Source organism: Miniopterus natalensis, chromosome 10 (genome assembly GCF_054644295.1).
Source record: "Miniopterus natalensis isolate mMinNat1 chromosome 10, mMinNat1.hap1, whole genome shotgun sequence".
In the NCBI taxonomy this organism is placed as follows: Eukaryota; Metazoa; Chordata; class Mammalia; order Chiroptera; family Miniopteridae; genus Miniopterus; species Miniopterus natalensis.
Window position 1 is genome coordinate 79,717,488 of NC_142090.1, and position 20,538 is coordinate 79,738,025.

Consider the following 20,538-nt stretch of genomic DNA (forward strand, 5'->3'; position numbering starts at 1 on the left):
TTTAATAAGGACTGTTTACTGTGAACATTGGGGAATCTCAAGAATCTTTGGATGTTTGTGAACTTGCTTTTCATGTATCTCATTCTGGCACAGCATTTAGATTAGCAGGAAGAAGCTATTAAGGTATTTACCCACTGAAGTAGCCTCTATTTTTATTACATGAACTATGAAACAGTGAGAAGAAAATCTTTCCCACATAATTTCTCTCACATTTCTTGCACTGATTAACAGGGCCAATAGCTCACCTTTGTAGATTACTTTAAACGCGTTAGATAAATCTTTAGGTTAAGATAATTAAATCACTCTGATCGACCTAGTGGCTAGCTTGAGTTAATGCACCCCTTGAAGCTGTGTTTTACCACAATCTCTCTTCCTAAGCACCCCTGTCCCTCAGCCTTCGTATGTGTCTGTGCTTCTGTGAGGAAGATGCAGAAATGAAACCTGAAATTACGTGGAATGACAATCTCCACTCTGCTCCACGTCCATCCTCAGTAACATTCACATGTTTGACATTCTTTGGATTTCCTGAAGAGTGACTCACCCAGAATTACAGCCACAGGAGCTGGAATAATTGGTCTCAAGGTCTCCTAACATTTCTCTCTCCCCTCAGCCATTCCTTTTACTTGTAACGTGAAGCATTGCTTTGCTGGAGGTGGCTGCGTGTTGGTGACAGATGGAAAGAAAGAGGGAGACTAACAGCCAGTGATTGAAAGAAGTTTTACTGTTGGAATCTCTTCTTTCTCTGTTTTCTTTCCAGAGTCCACTTTGGTTGCTTAAGCACCATAGGTCTGGGAAGGCTTCTGCTTACTTTTCCCCAACAGGTTAGTAGCTCTTGGGAAGCCAAGAGTCAGGCCTTCCTGTTACCTAGACCTGATCAGGAGGGTGGGAGAAGGGTAAGCAGCAGCTGGGCTGACACAGGAAAAGTAGGGTGGACCCACTCTCTCCCCCAACCCTGCCAATGGTGGTACCAGCTGAGCCTTTCAGGCGACTGTCAAGGTGATGCCAACCGCCCCCTCCCATGCCCCAAGCAAACGAGAAGTCTCAACGTGATGCTAAAGAAACAAAGAAATCTCTGCCTTTTGAAATCTGGGGGGAAATGTACAGGAAAGGGTTTTTCCCCTGACTTTTTTCCTCAATGTGTTTGGATATATGTGTGTACAATGGAAGTTAGGAATAAATTAAGGAGTAAATATGAAGATAATATAATTATCTCTTCCTATTTGCAATATTCAAGTTCCACTTTTTTTTTCTTTTGCCCTTTTATTGGTGCTGCTTTTTCTACTCTAGTTTTCCAAGCTACGAATGAACCCTAAAAGCATATGCAATTATTTCCAAAAAAGATTTGGGTGCCTACTGTGTGCAAAGCATTATGCTAGGTTTGAACAAGATAAAAAGATAGTTAAAATTTAGCCCACCTTCAAGGTCTACAGTCTCATAGGAAAGGTAGTTCATGGTCATGTTTGCTCACAAATTTGCAAAGCAGCTATATTTTTCAAGAGAAAACATTTTAATTGTCTAGTGCTCATTAACAGTATCTAAATGTCACTGACATTTAGCCCAAACCAAAAATATATTCTGAAATAACAAGCAATTAAATGAACACCTTGATTAGAAACAAGGATTTCAGGAGAGTTTGCTCACTTGTGGGCCATAAATTGTAGAAAGGAGAGTTACACCATGCCGTATGTGAACTATAGGGCTCTAAAGTAGTATGGTATCAGCTGTAACACATCTGCTTCATTTAGAGTTTGAATAGTTGGTATTGTGGCTTTATACATGACATAAAAAATTATATTTGAGAAAGATTCTGAATTTGGTAGGTAGTTGATTTAGAGTTATAAAGTCTCTTCCAACTCTTAAAATATTAGATTCTAGCAGGACACAAATGTAACCTTTTGGAATAACTCCAGCGGGAAATATCTATAGCTCAACATGAGTGTTTAATGCTGTATTTCTACCACCTGGGATGATTATTTTGGTCTCATAAAATCTATTTATCTGTTTATAGTGGTTGACTGGCAAGCTGTTAATTTACTGCCAAATTTCTGGAAGCAAAAGGAAGGGGGAAAAAATCAACTAAAAACCATCAATAAATCCCTATCGCGACTCCTTCCACGAAGTGGATCACATCATGGGTAACAATGTAATGCCACCCTTATTTGCTCTTTTATTCTGTATCTGATGCTTAACTATCTCCCTAGAATAAGATCCAATCAATGTCAAAGGATTAGAGATACAGTGGAAGCAAAAGGAAGGGAGCAATATACTATTTTAACTATTACTAAGCACTTGTCCACCAGTCGGTCTCCGTGGTGACTCAATGCAATCGCCTCACCTAAGGCCAGCACACTCGTGTGGCACAGGCATTTGCTTCCTCTCTCAGTTTCCTGTTTTCCTGGATAGGAGGTTCTCTGAGGTGAGCCTTCAGGAAACAGTTGCTCCCTCAGAGGTCTGCTAGGAAGAGTGCTTTGGAGAGGGTAGGTTCCAACTGCGTGCTAAAGTGATAGCCTTGCTCTAACCCAAGGCATGTCAACTACATAAACTTCCTTAAGTTGAGTTCAATTCACTTTCTTATACAGCAGGAGGTATTCAGTCGTTGCCAAAGTCAATATATTAACTCTGGTTGCTGAAGGCAGCTGGTTTCCCATAGAACCATGCGTCCCCATTTCCTATTTCAGTCAGTTTGATTCAGTGGTAGAAAATGCCAAAGGGAGCTGGCAACAATGGCCTTTTCCACTTATAATAGACTTTCTTTTATGTACTTTGGATTTTTCTCCACTATTGTGCTCAGTGGTATATTTACAGTGTAATCAGATTGGAAAGCTCTACAACAAGGTGCTGATTAGCAAAAAAATCTCAAAGTAAATGGCTTCCTCTCTTCCCTGAGTCCCAGAGGCGACTGTGCTGCCAGTCTATTACCAGGGACACAGGGTCCTCAGAGGGAAGCGGGGCTTTTATATGCATAAGAACCAAGTTTCCAGGAGAGCCCTGGAATTTGAAAATTCCTTAAGCATCCAGTGATAAGCTGAGATAAATCAGGCCTCCCTGGGCAGTCAGGATTCAGACATCCTATTTCTGTTCTGCTTTCCCCCCACCCCCTCTTGGACTGGTGGGAAAAAGAAAAATCCCTCCTTCTAAGGTAAAGAATTTAAGGATGGGAGTTATTTGTTATATAAACAGCTATTTTGCTGTTTGGTTAAGTCTCAGGTCTTCCTGTTGCATGGTTCTCCCCTTTTCTTTTCTTTTGTTTGTTATCACTGCTGTGTCTTTTGGCTTCTCTTCGTCTGTGGGGTGAGGTTTGATCTTTTCAAAAGAAGAGGAAGTAGGATTTTTTCTAATTTTTGTTCATTAGCTGTATAACCTTGCAAATGTCACTCACTTCCTGTACTGTATAGATTCATAATCTATAAAAAAGGAACGTCAATATCTATTCCCTTTCATTTGCAGAACATAAACACTGTCAAATATTTTGGTTACATTCTTTGATCTCAACAGAACTTTTTCTAATAACTATGCTATTTAATTATGAATTTAATACTGGAATGCACTATTTGTTTTCAAATATTTAAAAGTTAAAAGAAATATTTAAACCATACTTGGCTTGATTCCATGTATTTGTATTTCATGACACTTAAAAGAGATTTTGTGGATGGTAGAACATTTCTCTTGAGGAATATCTTGAATTATGAGGTTTCATATTATAAACTTGATGTGAACAAAATATACTCCAATATTCATTCATATGAAACTAGTTCCAGCTTTTGAGTAAGTTATATATTTTTCAATTTAACAAGGAAAAAATTTTAGTTAGTTAATGGCTATTTCTGACATCATTTCTCAGTTCTTCAGAGGAGGAATAAAGAGCATATAAGGGCTTTTTGAATATTTGGGTATTAGTGTTAACAGGGAAATACTACAGACTGCCTAACCCACTTAATAAAATCCACATCCGAAACCTCAAGCTCCACCCCTACCACCCAACCTATGTCTACTAGGCTCTGTCATTGTAGAAAACAGGACAGACTTGTTCCATGAGAAGCGCCATTTTATTTGTACTCTCAGCTGTGAGTTCTTGGCCCTCCAAGAAAACCTCCATATAGACCTAACACCATTCACATGTCCTTCTGCTTGCACTAAAGGTAAAAGCACTTCAAAACTGTAAAAACCATCTTATCCTTTCACTCTGGGTACAATGTGAAAAAGAGCTGGAGTAGAACCAGGCAGACAGGTTACTGCAGAGAGGCGAGGCAGGAGATAATATCAGCCTAGCTAGAACAGGAGTAGTGGGGATGGAGAGAAATGAGGAGATTACACATATATGAGAACGAAACACTGATGGGACTTTCTGATGGTCCTCAATGGTGAGAGGGAGGGGCTTGGTTGATGATGGTATTTAGAGATTGAGAACAAAGAAACAAGTATAATGAAAATGAGGATTTAATTTGGGATACACTATTTTGAGATATCTTGGAACATGGGGACATACATCTTGAAGGCAGTCTGGTATGCAGATTGGTAGTAAGAAAAGAGAACTAGCCATTTATATTTAGGAGTCATTAGCATAGAGGTGGTCATTGAGTCTATGGAAGAGCATGAAATCAGCAAAGGAGAGCATAAAAACTGAGAGAAGAATAAACTGACTAGGACACTTAAGCGACAGGCAGAAGATGGAGGTTCCAGAAGTCAAGACACTGTAATATAAAGAAGCCAGAGGAAACCTAGGCAAGTGTGGTTTCACAAGTAAGGGCTGTAAATGCAGCAGGCCACGGTCACCAGTATCGAATGCTGCAGAGGGGTCAAGCAAAATCAGAAAAAGGGACCACTGAGTTGAACAAAGAGGCTGTTAGTGACTTTGTGGAAGATCTCAGTGGAGTGGTAGGGGATAGACCCAATGGCAATGAATAAATAATCCACTGAGTAAAGTTCTTAGGTAGACAGGAGGAAACAGAATCCAGAGGACAGGCAGGAAGACAAAAGAGAGAACATGCAGAAATCTGTGCCTCAGATGGGGCAGATACCTGATGCATGGCGCTGTTGACAGGATGGGCGTGGAGGCAGGTAGGCTAATGAATATGGAGACAGGAAGTCCTCGGAGTTCCTCTGATGGGTTCTTCTTTCTCCTGAGGAGAAACGAGGGAGCAAAGGGAGGCTTAGGAAACAGTAGATATTAAGGCACAAAACAAGCTGCTTCCTTAGACAAAATGTCCTTCAGCAAAGAGAGAAATTACTTGGAAACATTTCAAGTATAAGGAATAGTATAGGAAATAATTACAATTTAACATCCATGTGTCCTCCATCTAGCTTTAAGGTTTTGCAACATTGTTCTGCAGATTACTTTTGGTAGAAAATAAAACTTAGATACAAGTGAACCCTGTCTATTACATTCCCTTCTCTTCCTCTCTGTAAGTAATCACTATTCTGAATTTGGTGCCTATCATTTCCTTGTATGAGTTTCACAAGTTTTCAAACTTTTATTTATGGTATACCATATACACCTTTCTGCAACCTGCTTCCCCCCCAATATTATGTTAATGAACTCTATCTCAATTAACACTGGTACCTTTGGCTCATTAATGTACATTTAGTATTCTGTGTATGTCAATTTGCCCAACAATGTAACTCATTCACCTATTCTCCTGTAACAGGCATTAAAATCGTTTCACTAATATAAGCAATACTGCTATGAACACCCTTACACCGGCTCATAAATATGAATGTGTACACACACACACACACACACACACACACACACACACTCAATTCCTTAACAAGCAGCTTAACAGGAAAGATAACACGTGTGCCTGAATTACACAGCGACGACAGCCATTAATTTTCAAGAAGGGCCCAGGAGCCCATGGACTGTTCTGAGCAAAGTGAAGCTACTTTCACTAAGAAGCATCTGGGGATGGCGCCGATGATGGAGGGGCGTTCACTGACCCGTAGGCCACACAGTTGCAGCCCTTGATGACTTTAACTGTCACCCAGTAGTCTCACGTGTGCCCATTCATTCTCTCCACTAGAGTGCGGGCCCCACGAGGCCGGAACCGGGCACAGGGTGAGCTTACCCAGTGACCGTGGAGAGCCCGCAGCGGAAGCTGCAGCGGCCACCTCCTGGCTGTGCCAGGCCCCGAAGTGACAGCGCTAGGGGAAGGTCGGCGCAGCGGGGCCTAATCTCACTTTCTACCCAGAGCCAAGGCAGCCGAGGAAAGGAGGGGGGCCGGGGCAGACACTTGCCTCGAAGTGTCACCTCACTTCCACGCACAATGCCGCCAGGTCAGGAGCTGGGAGCCCAGGCGTGGACCAGGCCCCCGCCCTGAGCGCCGCTCCCCAGCCTGGCCTCTCCCGTGGCGCCTCTCCGCCTTACGCCAACTCCGTAAGGAGGTGCTCTGGCCAACCGGGCGGCGCCCACCTCTCCGAAGCCTGACGTGAAATCGCGCGGGGCGGCTCTCGCGGCGGCCATCTTTAATCCGGGCACACCCCACCCTCGCGCCCCACCGGCCCCTCCCTCCCCCTCCCCAGGCTCTTCACTGACCAACGAGTGCGGCTGTTTAACCTTAGAGACCGTGTTGAAGGAACATGCACAGAGGCCTGACCACCCGTGTCTCCGGGGGTGCCGGATCCCGCCAGTTTAAACATGGCGGCTGCACCCAAGCAGCCAAAGAGGGCAGACGCCAATGAAGTCATGCTCGCAATGGAGCGGGGCGGTGAGGCAGGGCCGGAGGAATCTCGCGAGATCACAGCAGCCTGCGTTCGGCCCGGAAGCCTCTTCTGAGGGGGCGGGGGCGGAGGAGGGAGCGGGAGTCGGGTGAGAGCCGGAGGAGGAGTCCGTCCGCTGCGGGCTGCGTAAGCGGAGCAGCGACGCCCGGCGGCTGCGCCGCGGAATTGGCGTAGGCGGCTTTGGAGAATCGCGGGCTGCGCCGCTCCCGGGCAGGCGCGGAGGGGGAGGGGATGTCGGTCAGTGCGAGATCCGCTGCTGCTGAGGAGAGGAGCGTCAACAGCAGCACCATGGGTGAGTCTCAGCTTCGGGCCGCCGCGGCTTGGGTCCGCGGCTGCGGGCGCGGGGGGGGCTCTGCTGCCGCGGAACCGGGCCTGGGGGCCGCCCTGAGGTGGGGTGGGGGCGCCGGCGGGCCCGGGGCGCGGCGGCGGCGGCCCGGGGGGAGGGGAGGCGGCGGCGGTGACAGTTTGAATTGAATGTGAGCAGAGCCGAGGCGGCGGCATTTCCTGTGCCGCGGCGGGCGGGCCCGGGAGCGGGCCGACGGGACCGAGGCCTCCGGCGCCGGGGCAGCCCGAGGGGGTCGTCTCCGCCCGGCCCGCGGGCTGCCGCCGCCCTGCTTCCCCCGGCGGTCGGCCGCACACCCGCGGCCAGCTTCCCTCGTGGGAGCGGCCTGGCGAGGAGGTTGGATGTGTGGGCCGGCCCCGCGGGCGGCGGCGGGAGGGAGGAAGGAGGATGCACCGGGCTGCAGCTGCGGGGAAGGCGGCGGCGGCTGCAGCGCGGCCCCTGCCCGCCGCTCGGGGCTTCCTCTCCCCAGGCGCGGCCCCGGAGGCCGGTGGATGGCGGGCCAGGCTTGAGTGCGGAGGATAAGGAGCCTGATTTGGGCTTAATTTTTAAGAAAAGGGAAAGAACGTCTGGGAAGGGCGCCCTCCGGAGGAGTGGAAAAGGGTGGGAAGGGTCGCTGGAAAAGGGAGGGACCCTGTTGGAGATACGGCCTGGCGATGCTGAAGGGAATTAATTTTTGAAAATGTTTCAGTATGCTCAGTTACTCTCTTAAGAAGCCCTTTCATTTCCTTTCCTCCCCCACGTATTGGAAAAAGAGCAAGGCCATTCCATTCACATTTTCCACTGCCGAGTTCCATTTCATACTGTGTGTACAGGAGGAAATAAGCAACTGAGATGGTTCTAACACATTTTCATTTGCCGAGTTACATTGTGAGAGTACACTGTTTCAAATCTGGGTTTTTATAGTGTGAGGAAATAATTTGTGGCATCCAGGTGCTTGCTTAGTTACTGAAATAACATTGTTGCGAATTTATTGTTATAGTTCAACTTTAAGATTTCTTTTGCTTTTATTTTTATAAAAGGGAAGAGTATCCGATTGAGTGCCCTTGAGGATCTAAATGAACCAGGTAGTCTAGGTTCAAAAGCATATTACTTGCTTTACATACTTATATACATGCACACACACACACACCCAGTTTATAAGCAAGTTGAGGGGAAACTTCTTAGGCATTAAGTGTACAGATAGGGATGAAATGAAATTTATGGAATCCTGATAGACTGAAGGATGGTACCTTAGCAGGATATAAACAGTTACAAAGTTAGTTACTGCTGCCTGGATTCCTTGTTCCTCCAAATAGCAAGGGAAGGGGCAAAGGAGGAGGGCAGGAAACAATCTTTCATCCCACCCAGCTGTTCAGTGGGCGGGGCTGGAGGAGAGGGTTGAGTGGAACTATGAAATAAATGTGGACGCTGTATAGATGGTTTATATGGTAACATTGTGTCAGTCTGTGATGGGACAACAGGATGGATGGAGCCTGGTCCTCTTTTTTTTCCTTTTTATTGAGAAGCCAGGTTTTCTTAATACGGTTCTTTAAAATATCACATGTACTGTTAGGTTTACAGAATTGAAGTTCGTACCTGACTATAGAAATTCATTTTGTGTTTATCAAGTAGATTTTAATTTACAAAAAGGATGTATACTTGTAATTTAGTTAAGAATTTTTAGTTTCTGGTTTTCTTTTGGAGATAAGGTATTCAGTATGTAACTACACGTAAGGTAGTGTTATCAGTCGGATATGTTTCAGAAGTTTGTTATAAAATTGGTTGTTTAGATTTGTGGATTTTCCCCATAGAAATAATCTTAAATAAGCCCATGCCAGAACTTCTGAGCTAGTTTGAGACAAGGTAGGATTCCTGACAGACCTTAAAGCAGTTGTAGAGAGTTGACAGCAACTTGGACGCATGCCCCCCCACCCCCCTCCCAAAAAAAGCTTAGAGAGGAGAGTTAGATCTGTGGTTTCCAAGGTCTCATGAATGAGCGTGGTCAGATGACAAAACCAGAATGAAGATAGTGGTAGAGCTCTTTGGTTTCAAACTTCTTATAATTTGATGGTATACATATTCCCAGTATACTCTACTCTGGATTTTGCCAAAAGATTATTGTTACCTACTAAATTACCAGTTGAGAACCATGTTTCACATTTGGAGCTAATAAGCTATCTTCAGTTTTTTATTAGAGTTTCAAAATTTTTATTTGAACATTTATGTATTTTACTAAATTTTAAGACAAAACTTTGGATATGTTTAATGTACTAAGTTTAAACTGTAAATGATTTAATTGTACAATGAAACTGATGTAGAAAAAATGTGCTTTTGCAGAGTAGAATTTTAAGGTAGCACGATTATAGGTTAGGCCTGCCAGATGAGAGCATATTGTTAAATATGGACTATTGGTCTCTACAGCGGTGTTTTGCAGACCTATTAGTTGGTCTTGAAATCAATTTTGTGCATTTCTACTAATGCTTTTTTAAAAGTAGAAAAGAAATAGGAAATAGCAATCAATACATTACACTTAGTATAAATTGGGGGAGGGTTAAATTTTGTTTTATTAGTATTGTTTGTGGTATACATTTCTTTTATTAAGGATTATGGTCAAAACAGTTTGTAAAAACATTTGGGGGGTATGTAGTATGGATGTGCAATGTGGAGGATTGCATCTGTGCATGAGGTTGGAGGTCTTGTTTGAGGAGGAATAACTTTAAATGTTATTGAGTCCACGTGGCTTTCACTTATTTGGATTTGTTTATTCTGTCCTCTATATAGCTTGTGTGGTTAGAGAGATCTGGGGCTACTGCTTAAGAGTAACTCGTCTCAAAACCAGATTGAGAATCACTGCACTAGGTGACAGCCATTGAAGGATTGTAGGAAATGGAGAAGAAAGAAGTCTTTCTTAACCATCTAGTCCATAATTCTTCCTTCTAGAATTTTCAGACTTGGGAATCAGAATCACCTAGGTAGCTTTTGTGTGTGTGTGTACATTTGTCATTTAATAAATGAACTTTTGCAAAATGTGATCAGTAATTACTGGACATATAGCATTGTACTAGGTCAGTATTTTCCAAAGTATAATTGATGAACCTCATGGATAAGGGTCAATCAGGGCCCCTTATATAAGAACCCTATACAGGTGTACTATTTTTAATCTTTTAACATATTTTTACTGTACCTTTCCTATGTTTAGACATACAAATACCATTGTGTTACAGTCACCTGTAGTAATCAGTACAGTAACATGTGGTGCAAGTTTATAACCTAGGAGCAATAGGCTAAACCATATAGCCTAGGTGTGTAGTAGGCTATGCCATCTAAGTTTGTGTAAGCACCCAATGACAGAATTGCTTAACCTCATTTCTCAGAACATATCTCCATTAAGTGGCCTGTAACTATATATGGATAGGCTGTGATTTGTTTAACATGTCCCCTTCTGATAGACATTTATTTTCAATATTTTGCTATCATAAACCATGACATGATGAATAACTTGGGACATCGATCTTTTCACATGTTACTTTCTCAGAGCTTTTGAACTCTTTGACACAAGAACACTATTAGTTAAAGCAGTAGTGTTGATGATGTTACTAGCTTAGGACTTCAACACCCAAGTTCATTCATTTAACAAGTATGTGTCTTGTGCCTGCTGTATGTCAAGCACTAGGAAAAGTGAGTTAAATGCTGCAACAGTAGGAATAGAAGGCATGGTGATTAGGAGCTTAGATTTTGGAGTCAGGCCTAGATTCACATCCCTAAAACTCAACTGAACCTTGGGCAAGTAACAGAACTTTTTCTTGTTTCCTTCTCTGTAAAGTAGGACTCTAAAGTTATTGGAAAATTAAATAAAAATTAAATGAGATAATACATAGCAAGTTCTTAGCCTGGCATATAACAGTCACTCAGATCTTAGCTTAAAAAAAGGTATCAAACTATATATATGGCAATTAACTACTTTTCTGCCTCCATTGTAAGTTTCTTTAACTCAAAAACTGTGTTTTGTTCACTTTATATTCCCAGCCTGGCATTTGCTTAGTAAATCACTTGTGATATGATTTAAAGGTATGTGTACAGTGGGAGTAGAAGAGAGAAGAGTGCTTCAATCTCTCTCAAAATGGAAAAGATGAATCTTTAAAGTTGGGTACAGTGATTAGGCAGAGGAGGAAGGATACTTACTCTAGGCTGCGAATTCATGGTGGTGTAGGTTATGAGACTTAGAGAGGTAAGCAGAGATCTTGTGTGCTATGTTGAGGATTTTAAAAAATCTTTATTGAAGGGTTTTAAAAGAAGAGTGGTAACCATGAGCAATGTGATGATAATTCCAGTAGGGAAAGATTGAGCACCAAGGTGGGGCCGGTGAATTAAGGAAGGTTAATGTAACAGTCCTAAGGCTAAAAAAAGATGAAGGACGTAACTAGGGCATTGGCAAAGGGCGTGAAGTATAGGGGATGGTTGTGAGATTTGAGGTATGGAGGGGATGTAGGCGATGGGTAACAAATTCAGAAATATCTGAGCTTTCTGAATGAAGCATAGGTAACATGTCTTGAAATAGGTGATTTAAAACATGAAATTGAGCCCTGGCCGGTGTTCTCAGTGGTTAGAGTGTTGGCCAGTGCACAGGTTCAATTCCTGGTCAAGGGTGCAGGTTGCAGATTTGATTCCTGGCCCTGGTTGGGTGTGTGTGGGAGGCAACTGGATAGATGTGTCTCTCTCATTGATGCTTCCCGCCCTCTTCTTCCCTCCCACTCTCTCTCAGAATCAAAGGCAAAAAATATCCTCCAGTGAAGATTAACAAAAACATGAAATTGAGAGGCTTGGGGAACATCTAAGTGAGCATGTCCATTATTCTCAGTATTAGGAAAGATCTTGGATGGAAAATAAACATTTTAAGATGATTATAAATTCATTTATGCTTTGGATTTTTATGTTAGTAATTGAATCTGCCATATTGAACAAAAGCTATACTGTAGCTTGGTCAATAAATTTTTGTGTGTTTGTTTTTTGTTTTTTTGGTGTGTGTTTTTAAGAGTTAGTCGGTGTTTGTGCTTTGGTGAGCAAAGTTGAATGAAATTGGAATAACATGATTTGTGTGAAATTTATTCATTCTTCAAAGTCAGACAAATCCAAGTCACCAGTTTCTTGAATAGTACTAAGATGTTTACTTATTTAAAATTTCTGCTGATTTATTTTACAGCAGCAGCTGTTTCAAACTAAGGGTCATGCTAGTGTTTCTTTGCACATGACATTTTGTATCCCTGTGTATTCAAATTGTTCATTCAGATTGTAATCAGAGTTCTTTCTTTTTGAGAAGATTTTGGTATAGATTGGCGGTTTTAGGAATCTGTAAATATTTTGAGTGAGATCATTATCTGTTTAGAGGAGGCAAAAATCTTCATAGTACTTTTATCCTAGTGCTTTCTGTTTATAGTGTTATTAAAATGATCAGGGTACATTTCATTTGTTACGTGTAGCATTCTGGGATGTGAGGTGACCTAAACAGGGAAACATTTTTCAGTAACTAATATACCTTCAAGTATCAACATTTTAAACTATTTTTAATTTTAAAAAGTTTCATATATATACTTAGTTCCTTTTATGATTAATTTAAACAATTAACCAGGAAGGGAACAGGCCGTTATTTCAATCGCTAAAGTTAATTTGTGTTCTTTTTAAATTACATATATTTTTTTCATGGTTGTAATTAGTGGTATATTAGTGGTTAGTGGTCCTTAACCCTGGTCAGGCATTGGAAACACTTCCAATGCTTAACACTTGAAGGCTCATTAACTCACTAGCTGTGAGGTGGGGGTTCAGAATGCTCATTTTCAGTATTTTAGTTAATTCTGATGAACCATCAGGGTTGGCATGAATTATATATTATGAGGTAGTATTTGTAAAAGTACTCTGTAAACTCTTAAATTTTATACAAAACCAAGATGTTATTCACTTAATATTTAATGGAGTTTTTGGTGTATTAACCTATATGAATTAAATGTGAATTAAGCATATGTATTAAATATGTATATGGTGTTTTAGTGTTGATATCCTAATTTGCCTAGCCATTTTTATTATTTTGTAGTTTCAATAAGAATTTTAAGTATTATTTTAAAGTCTATTTTTAAGTAGACCTCTTCTGCCTTCCCTAGTTATTTTCCTAGGGTATTTGTTAGTTTAGTACATTAAACTTGTTTTAATTTATGTTTCTTATTACTGGAGAGAGATTTATGTATTAACTGATGAGCTTCCTATTTTCAGTAGAATATACAGAGCTTAAAATCACTATCAGGAATTTTTGATTTTGTGCTGTGACTTATATAATACAGGACTATTAAATAATGCAGTATGATAGTCGTTTTTTCTTTTTAACTGTATATACATTGCTTTTCACATTTTTCTCTTCTATATCAGGTACATTCTATATGGTAGTATATACGTATGTTATTCTATCCCTGAAGTTTGTAGCTATCCAGTTTGCTGTTAAAAATCTTTGTGTTTTAGTTGCTCAGCTTTTATTTCCTGGTTCATTTCTCTGTTGAAGGTCTGCCAGCTGTTAAGCATTGAGTTTGAGTTCCATTTCTGTTTTCCAGCTGTATTCTGTGTAGTTGATATGCTGAGTGAAAATGAAATAGAGTAGAAGTTATTTATGTTTTATGGGGTATAAAATAATGTGCAGGTAGGAAAGAACCGCAAAACCCAAAATATATAGTCATTGTATAATTCGCAAAGACCATACCTACTCAGAGGACAACTTGTAGTCTTTTATTTTTTACATTTATTGATTGATTGATGAGAGAAACATCAGTTTGTTGTTCCACTTACTTATGAATTCATGACCAGGAATCAAACCTGCAATGTTGAAGTATTGGGGACCACACTAACCATCTGAGCTACCCAGCCAGGAATTTGCCTTTTAGTTTTTTCACTGCTGAGAGTAGTGAATCTATTAGTTAACATATCTCTAGCTTAAGTTTGGAAATAGAACTTGACAGAAAGGATGAAATGAGTGATCCTAGTTAGAAGTCTAGTCATTTCTGTCTTTATTTTTGTATCAGAATAGAAAAGTTGGTCTAATACAGAACTAGGAGTTATATTATGAGGTGATTCTTTCAGCTGTGAGCCAAAAAGATAACTAGAATGACTTAGCTGGCAAGTAGACTCACCAAAAGTAGTTAAGTTTGTATTTGACCATGGTTCTGTGCTGTTAGAAAGATGTAGTTCCTTTTTTTTCTTTTTTGAAATTTTGGAATAATTTTAGACTTGCTTAAAAGTTGCAGCCCCTGCCTTTATGAAAGTTAAGTATTTGATCAATATGGAGGAAATGCAAAAGTAATACCACAGACTTGTGGATACATCATGTTATATGAGATAAGTGTACCATCAACGTTAGTACTGGCCTAGAGTGTGGGAATAAGGGAAGAGTTTTGTACTTGATGGAAACTTATTTGAATTGTGTTAGATGTTTTTGGGTAGGGCTGAGAGATTCCAATGATTTTTTTTTTTTTTAATTGAAGAGTGAGTGTTCTAAGTATAGTTACTCACTAGTGGATTCCGTTTAACAGATTAGAATCTAACAAAGATGAACAAAGGACTATCTTTCCATTGAGTAGTTTCCTCATTGGTCTCACTGCTTCCAGTCTCATCCCACTTCATTTAATATACCTTTAAGATTATTGTACCCCAAATATTACTTTTATAGTTGACCAATTATAGAACTTTAAGTGTCTTCCTATTCAGAGTATAGACTTCTAAGGTTCTTGTTAAAAATAACTTTCTTGGACCAGCAAGATCCTACTTCTCTATTTCTAGGCTGAGGCCCAGATAACTCTTTTTATAAAGCTCCCCCAATGCTTCTGATCACAGCCAGGATTGGGAATCTCTTATCTGCAAGATAAAAGAACAGAGACCTTAATCATTGCACACTGTATGTACTTTGTGTAAAGTGGCAAATATTTCATTCCTGTGTATATATGTAAACATTATATATACCTTGAAATAACCTCATAAAAGACATCCCAATCTAAGGCTCAGAAAGATTATGTAACTTACCCACCAGAGCATAGCTCTGAGTTAGAGCAGATGCTGAAATTCATGTTTGTTTATTTATTTATTTTTTAAAACATGTCTTTATTGTTGAAAGTATTACAGATGCCCCTTTTCTCCCCCATTGAGGTCCTCCACCCGGCTCATGCCCCCTTCTCAGGCCTTCACCACACTATTGTCTGTGTCCATGAGACACACATATATACATACATACGTACATATATGCATGCACACACACACACATATATATATATAAGTTCTTTGGTTAATCTTCTCCTGACCCTGTACCGCCCCCTTCCCTCTGAGATTCGTCAGTCTGTTGCATGCTTTCATGGCTCTGGATCTATTTTATTCGTCAGTTTACCTTGTTCATTAGATAGAATTAATATTTCCTGCTGTTCTTACATTGCTTTATGATTCTGTGTTCCTTCATTAAAAACTTAAAGCACTCACTTCAGGTCTTTCTTGGTTTGGCTTTTTCCTTCTACTCAGATCAAATCATGTTTGCTATTTTTGCTTCTGCTTATGCTATTCTTACCATCACCTATTATTAAGGAAGGTCCAGATCAAAACTACTCATTCAGGAAAACTGTCCCCAACTACCTGAGTCTACAGCAGCTCTTGGGATTGCTACCATTCTCTCTTCCAGTTCATCTTCAATATTTTTTAGTAGTTCATCTTCAGCATTTTTTTAGTGGTAAGTTTCTAAAATATGAATGTGACTCTGCATATGAATTAGTGTGATTGTGCATTCTTCTGCTTCAAATCCTTTAATGATGTCCATAAACTTTCAAGATGAGGTCTAATCTAAGTTCCTTAGCTTGGCTAACAGAGTCCTTCATGATCTGGCTTTTGCTTAACTTTCCTATACTTTAGCCTCTAGGCCTGAAAATGAGGTGTATTGAACTCTTCGTAATTCCTATGAAGAACCAGGTTCTCATGCTTTGGGACCTTTATAGTTACCAGCTAGCCTGCCTGAGACACACATTCTCCAGCACCTACCCACATTTCTCACCAGACCAAGTCCTACTAGTCCTTCAGGATCTAAAGGATGATCCCTATCCTGGGGTCAGATCCTTCCTTCTTTGTTCTCATAGCCATCCTCTGTGCTTGCCTATCAGTTGTATTTATTTATCACTGTGTTATTATAATTGCCTTCTAACTTATCTGACCTTAGGTTCTTAGTTTTATAAACAGGGACCTTGTTTTTATTCACTTTTATATTCCTAATTGCTAGTACATGCATTGTAAGGATTCGATAATTATGTTGAATAAATGAAAGAGTGTGGTCAGTAAATCTACAAATAGAGACCTACATTCCAACTTCAAAGCAAAGAAAAAAGTATTTAAATTTTGAAGTATCTCATTCTGACATGTGTTCATAGAATTAAATATTAAAATCTTTTGAACAGATTAACAAGATTCCTGGATAGAAGTAAGAAAATAAAAGTTTGTTCCATCAGTACACAGTCGCTTATCTCAGTAAAAAGGGAGCGGCAGGGGGCACTCAAACTAAGACATGAAACTTTAAAAATATTGAAGGGGAGGAAACATCAAAGCCAACATTTAGGACATGTCTGTGTAATCTTGTTACATCTTAGTGTTCTTGTTACAGTAAATCTAGAATCTAGGTATTTTTATACCAGTTATATTTAAAATATTTAAAACATTTAAATGATTAAGTTTTTAAACTTTTTCCTTGTATGTAAGAGGTAGGAATTAAGCAAGTGCTAGACCCTTATATCTGTGTGTATGATGTAAGGCTTTTGTTAAGAACACTGAGTAATAGACAAGTAAATTTACGAATTAATATCTCTTCCTTTTGTAGTGTGTTATTTATATTTAGAATTACCTAAATTTTAGGAGAAATAAATTTATTTTTGTCAGTGTGTAAAACAAGATACAATATACCTGTGTTTTAAAACCTAAAAGGGTACAGATTGAACTTGAAGTTATTTAGGAAAGACCAAATGTTTATCTTTGATATTAAAGTTATTGATATGAACTTTGGATCTTTGTAGCCTGATTTTTATTTTTTTTTAAATTGCAGTCACTAAGGGAAGAGATAGAATTCTGGTCATATTAAGGTAATTTGGGCTGAACTTTTCATTTTGTAAAGATGGGGGGAGTTGAAAGTAGATCCTACCAGGAATATACCTTAATTTTTCTCAAATTCTGATTTTGTTGGGCTTCCAGTCTATTACAACACCCCTTGATCAGTTTTGTTGTTGTTACTGAAAAGTATATTTAGCAGTTTTTAAAATAAGTTGCTGCTTTTCTCTTAGGGGGAAAAAATGTAATCCTCACCTGAGGACATGCTTAGAGAGAGGAAAGGAGAGGGGAGGAGGGAGGGAGGTTGGGGGAAAGAGAAACATCAATCCATTGCCTTCGGTTGCCTTCCATACTGTCCCTACCAAGGATTGAGCCCTCAACCCAGGCTTGCTCCCTGACTGTGAATTGAACCCACAACCTTTTGATGCACAGGACAATGCTCAGCAAACTGAGCCACTCAGGCTGGGCTCCTTGGGAAAATTCATTAAAGCAAATATTAATATTCAAAGCTTTAAAAATGATAATGGGATTTTAGATGGCACAATTTTGGTAACTTTATTCCTTGGAATTGGAACAAAGGCAAGAGACTATAAAGAATTCTTAAGGGTTCCAATAAATCTGCCCATTGGAACTTGTTTGAAGCATCTTGTTCCTTAGATATAGTTGGCTTCTAGAAATAAGGTTAATTTTAACACAAATTATTGGATGTTGTGTTTATGTTGACTTCTTCATAGGCAGTGAAACAACAAGCAGTGGAGTTGTTGTAGTTTGGTTTTTCTTAAATATGAATTCTGACATAGAGATTTGGCATCTCTGTAACTAAAAGATTTTGTAAATATGTGCTTTTAGAAAACATGATTTGCTGTTTCTTGTTATAGCTGATGTTTGAAATCAAATAATACTCTTAAGACCTAAAGGTATTTTAATTAATATACATATATCTGTATTCACATGCTTGTAAGTATCACAGTTATATCACTCACACCTAAAAATAATATTTCTTTATTCAGAGATTATATTTCATACTGGCACTGTGAACATTTCATTTGTGCAGGAAAAGATTCAGTGGGTGGCTAAGTCTTGTGAATCACAGAGTGTGGTTGATATTAGAATTTGGGGTAAAGAAAGGTTCTTATGAGATATATGTGTCTTTTCTTTTTGGGTACAGTTTCTTCCTCTGAAGGTGTATTCTAGTCATTCAGCTTTTACTATCTCCTGTGTATCGGCACATTGCTGGGAATATAGAGACGAAAATGACATGGTTCTCTCCATCTGAAAAATCAGTCATATGCAGGGATTGACAAGTAACATGTTTAATTTTTAAATAATTTAATTTGAAATGTAAAATTATTTAAATTGTCATAATCGTTATGTCTAAATGTCTACTCTCAACTTAGTCACTATGTTACTGAGACTGCTCTTATCCAAAATTACCGGTAACCTTATTTCTAAATTTTATGGTGACATCTTTGGTATTTGATTTGACCCTTTGGTGGCGGTTAACACAGTTGAGTGATCTTGAGCCAATCCCCTTCCTCCTCACTGACTCATCTTTCATACTCTTTCTCAATCTCGAGGTTGTAGTGCTCCAGGATTCTGTCTAGACCCCCTTTTATGTAGAGTCTCCTTGGGAATTCTGTTGTCCCCTAATATTGTCTATATGCTTATGATTCCAAAATCTATATTTTCAGCTCCAACCAACCCTAGAATTTCTGGATTCATCTATTTAACTGCCTGCTGGACATTTCTCCTTGAATATATAATAGACACTTAACACGTTCAAAGATGCTTTTGATTTTGGCAGCTTTGGCTCTCCCAGCCTTTTCCTTCTCTGTTGTTCCCTGTTTCCTTAAGAGATACCACTAGCCATGGAGTTGTTCAAGCCAAAAAAGCCTAGGAGTTATCTTTGGTCTCTTTTTCCTTCATCAGTCAAATCCAGTCCATTAGCAGTGTCCTGACACTTCTACCTACAAAGCATATTCCGAATCCTTCTTATCTCTTCTTGCTTCTACACCATCTAAAGTTAGTGTGTACCCTTTCTTTCTTGGACTGTTGCAGTAGGCTTCTTACTAGTTTCCTTATTTTCACTCCTTCTCTTAGCAGTGAGAGCTATCTTTAAAACACAAATCAGGTCAGGTCACTCACCTGTGTGAAACCCTCCAGTGGCTTCCCATCATACCTAAAATAACATCCAAATTTCTTTTGTCTGGGTCCCACATGATCTGGCCCTTGACTGCCTCCCTGACCTCATTTTCTATCACTTATCCCCTGGTCCACTACTTCACATCATTATAGTTCATGTCCCTTCTTTTCGTTCTTGGAAATAGTAAGTTTATCCCCACTTCTGGGGCCCACCACTTTTCCTAGAATACATCTCTTTTCTTACTTCAGTCCTCAGATTATACCATATGCCAAAGGTGGTTCTGGGAGTTGAGGGTAAAGCGATTAGTAAGACTCCGGGCAGACTCTGAGGTGTTTCTCTTACGCATTTTGTCTGGTGGCTTCCTTGAATATGCAGCCTGTAATATTTCCTCTGAAACTTCTTCAGCTCTCCCAGATGGCTTTTTCTTTTTTGATGCCACAATTTATACAATTCGTTAATCTCTACCTTGATGGAGCTTACATTCTAGTGTTGGAGGCAGGTTGGGGTGGAGATGGCAATAAACAGGATGAGTACAATGTATGTTAGATGGTAAGTGCTAAGGAGAAAATCATAAAGCAGCAAAGTTCTGAGGTGATGAGTGGGGTTGTAATTTTAGGGAAGGTGGTCAGGGTAGGCTTTGCTGTGAAGAGTCAGCATCATTATCATCATTGTTTCAGGTTGATATAATTCTCAGATTCATGTCAGTATAAAATAAAAGTGCACACTTTTCACAGATGTTTTGTCCACGGGCAGTCTGTTTTCTTTGTGCTTCATTAGTTGCTTTTCAGTTTTCACAGCTCACATTTACTTCATTTTTTCTGCTTGCCATCTTTAGCTTCCTTCCCTTTCGTGCATCCATCCATAAGCCTGCATTTCTTCCAATTCTGAACTTCAGTTTAATTAATAAAACCTGAAATACAGCACTGTGTAAATGCTTTATCCAAAACATTTTGTCTTTATCTGATCTAGGCTGTCTTAATCCAGTGACTGAGAAAGCAAAATTGACATTTTTTTCTTATTGGGATTTAAACTTGCTTCCTGTATACCTTCCTGAAACTTCATATGTTACAGCTTTCCCACCATTTCTTGTAATGCTTCAGGTGCAGGGCATAGTAATTGGCTTTTATTAAAAGATAGGAGGTTTTTGGTCTATATTTCATCAGGAGAGCTGCTGAAAATGAATTAAACTCACTGGGTCTTGTACCCCTCAAAAAAAAAAAAAAAGTCTTATTGACATGTGTAGAAAAAAGTCTGCCTT

General features: G+C 39.9%; 1 protein-coding gene across 6 annotated transcripts in view; it reads right to left on the reverse strand.

Moving 5' to 3' along the window:
* The window catches only part of LOC107544413 (uncharacterized), a 45,813-nt gene extending 39,144 nt beyond the window's left edge, over window positions 1–6,669 (reverse strand). For 3 of the 6 annotated variants that reach the window (XM_016222301.2, XM_016222300.2, XM_016222302.2), the window contains exons 1-2: window positions 6,533–6,669; window positions 5,019–5,120 (exon numbers count right to left, since the gene is read on the reverse strand). In XM_016222301.2, the coding sequence (XP_016077787.2) occupies window positions 5,019–5,120; window positions 6,533–6,636 (206 nt within the window). In that variant the 5' untranslated portion in view covers window positions 6,637–6,669. Of the gene's footprint in view, window positions 1–5,018; window positions 5,121–6,065; window positions 6,153–6,234; window positions 6,345–6,532 lie in introns of those variants that run through there. The other 3 variants (XR_015715198.1, XR_015715200.1, XR_015715199.1) reach the window with 3 other exon arrangements.
* Between the last annotated feature and the right edge of the window lie 13,869 nt (window positions 6,670–20,538).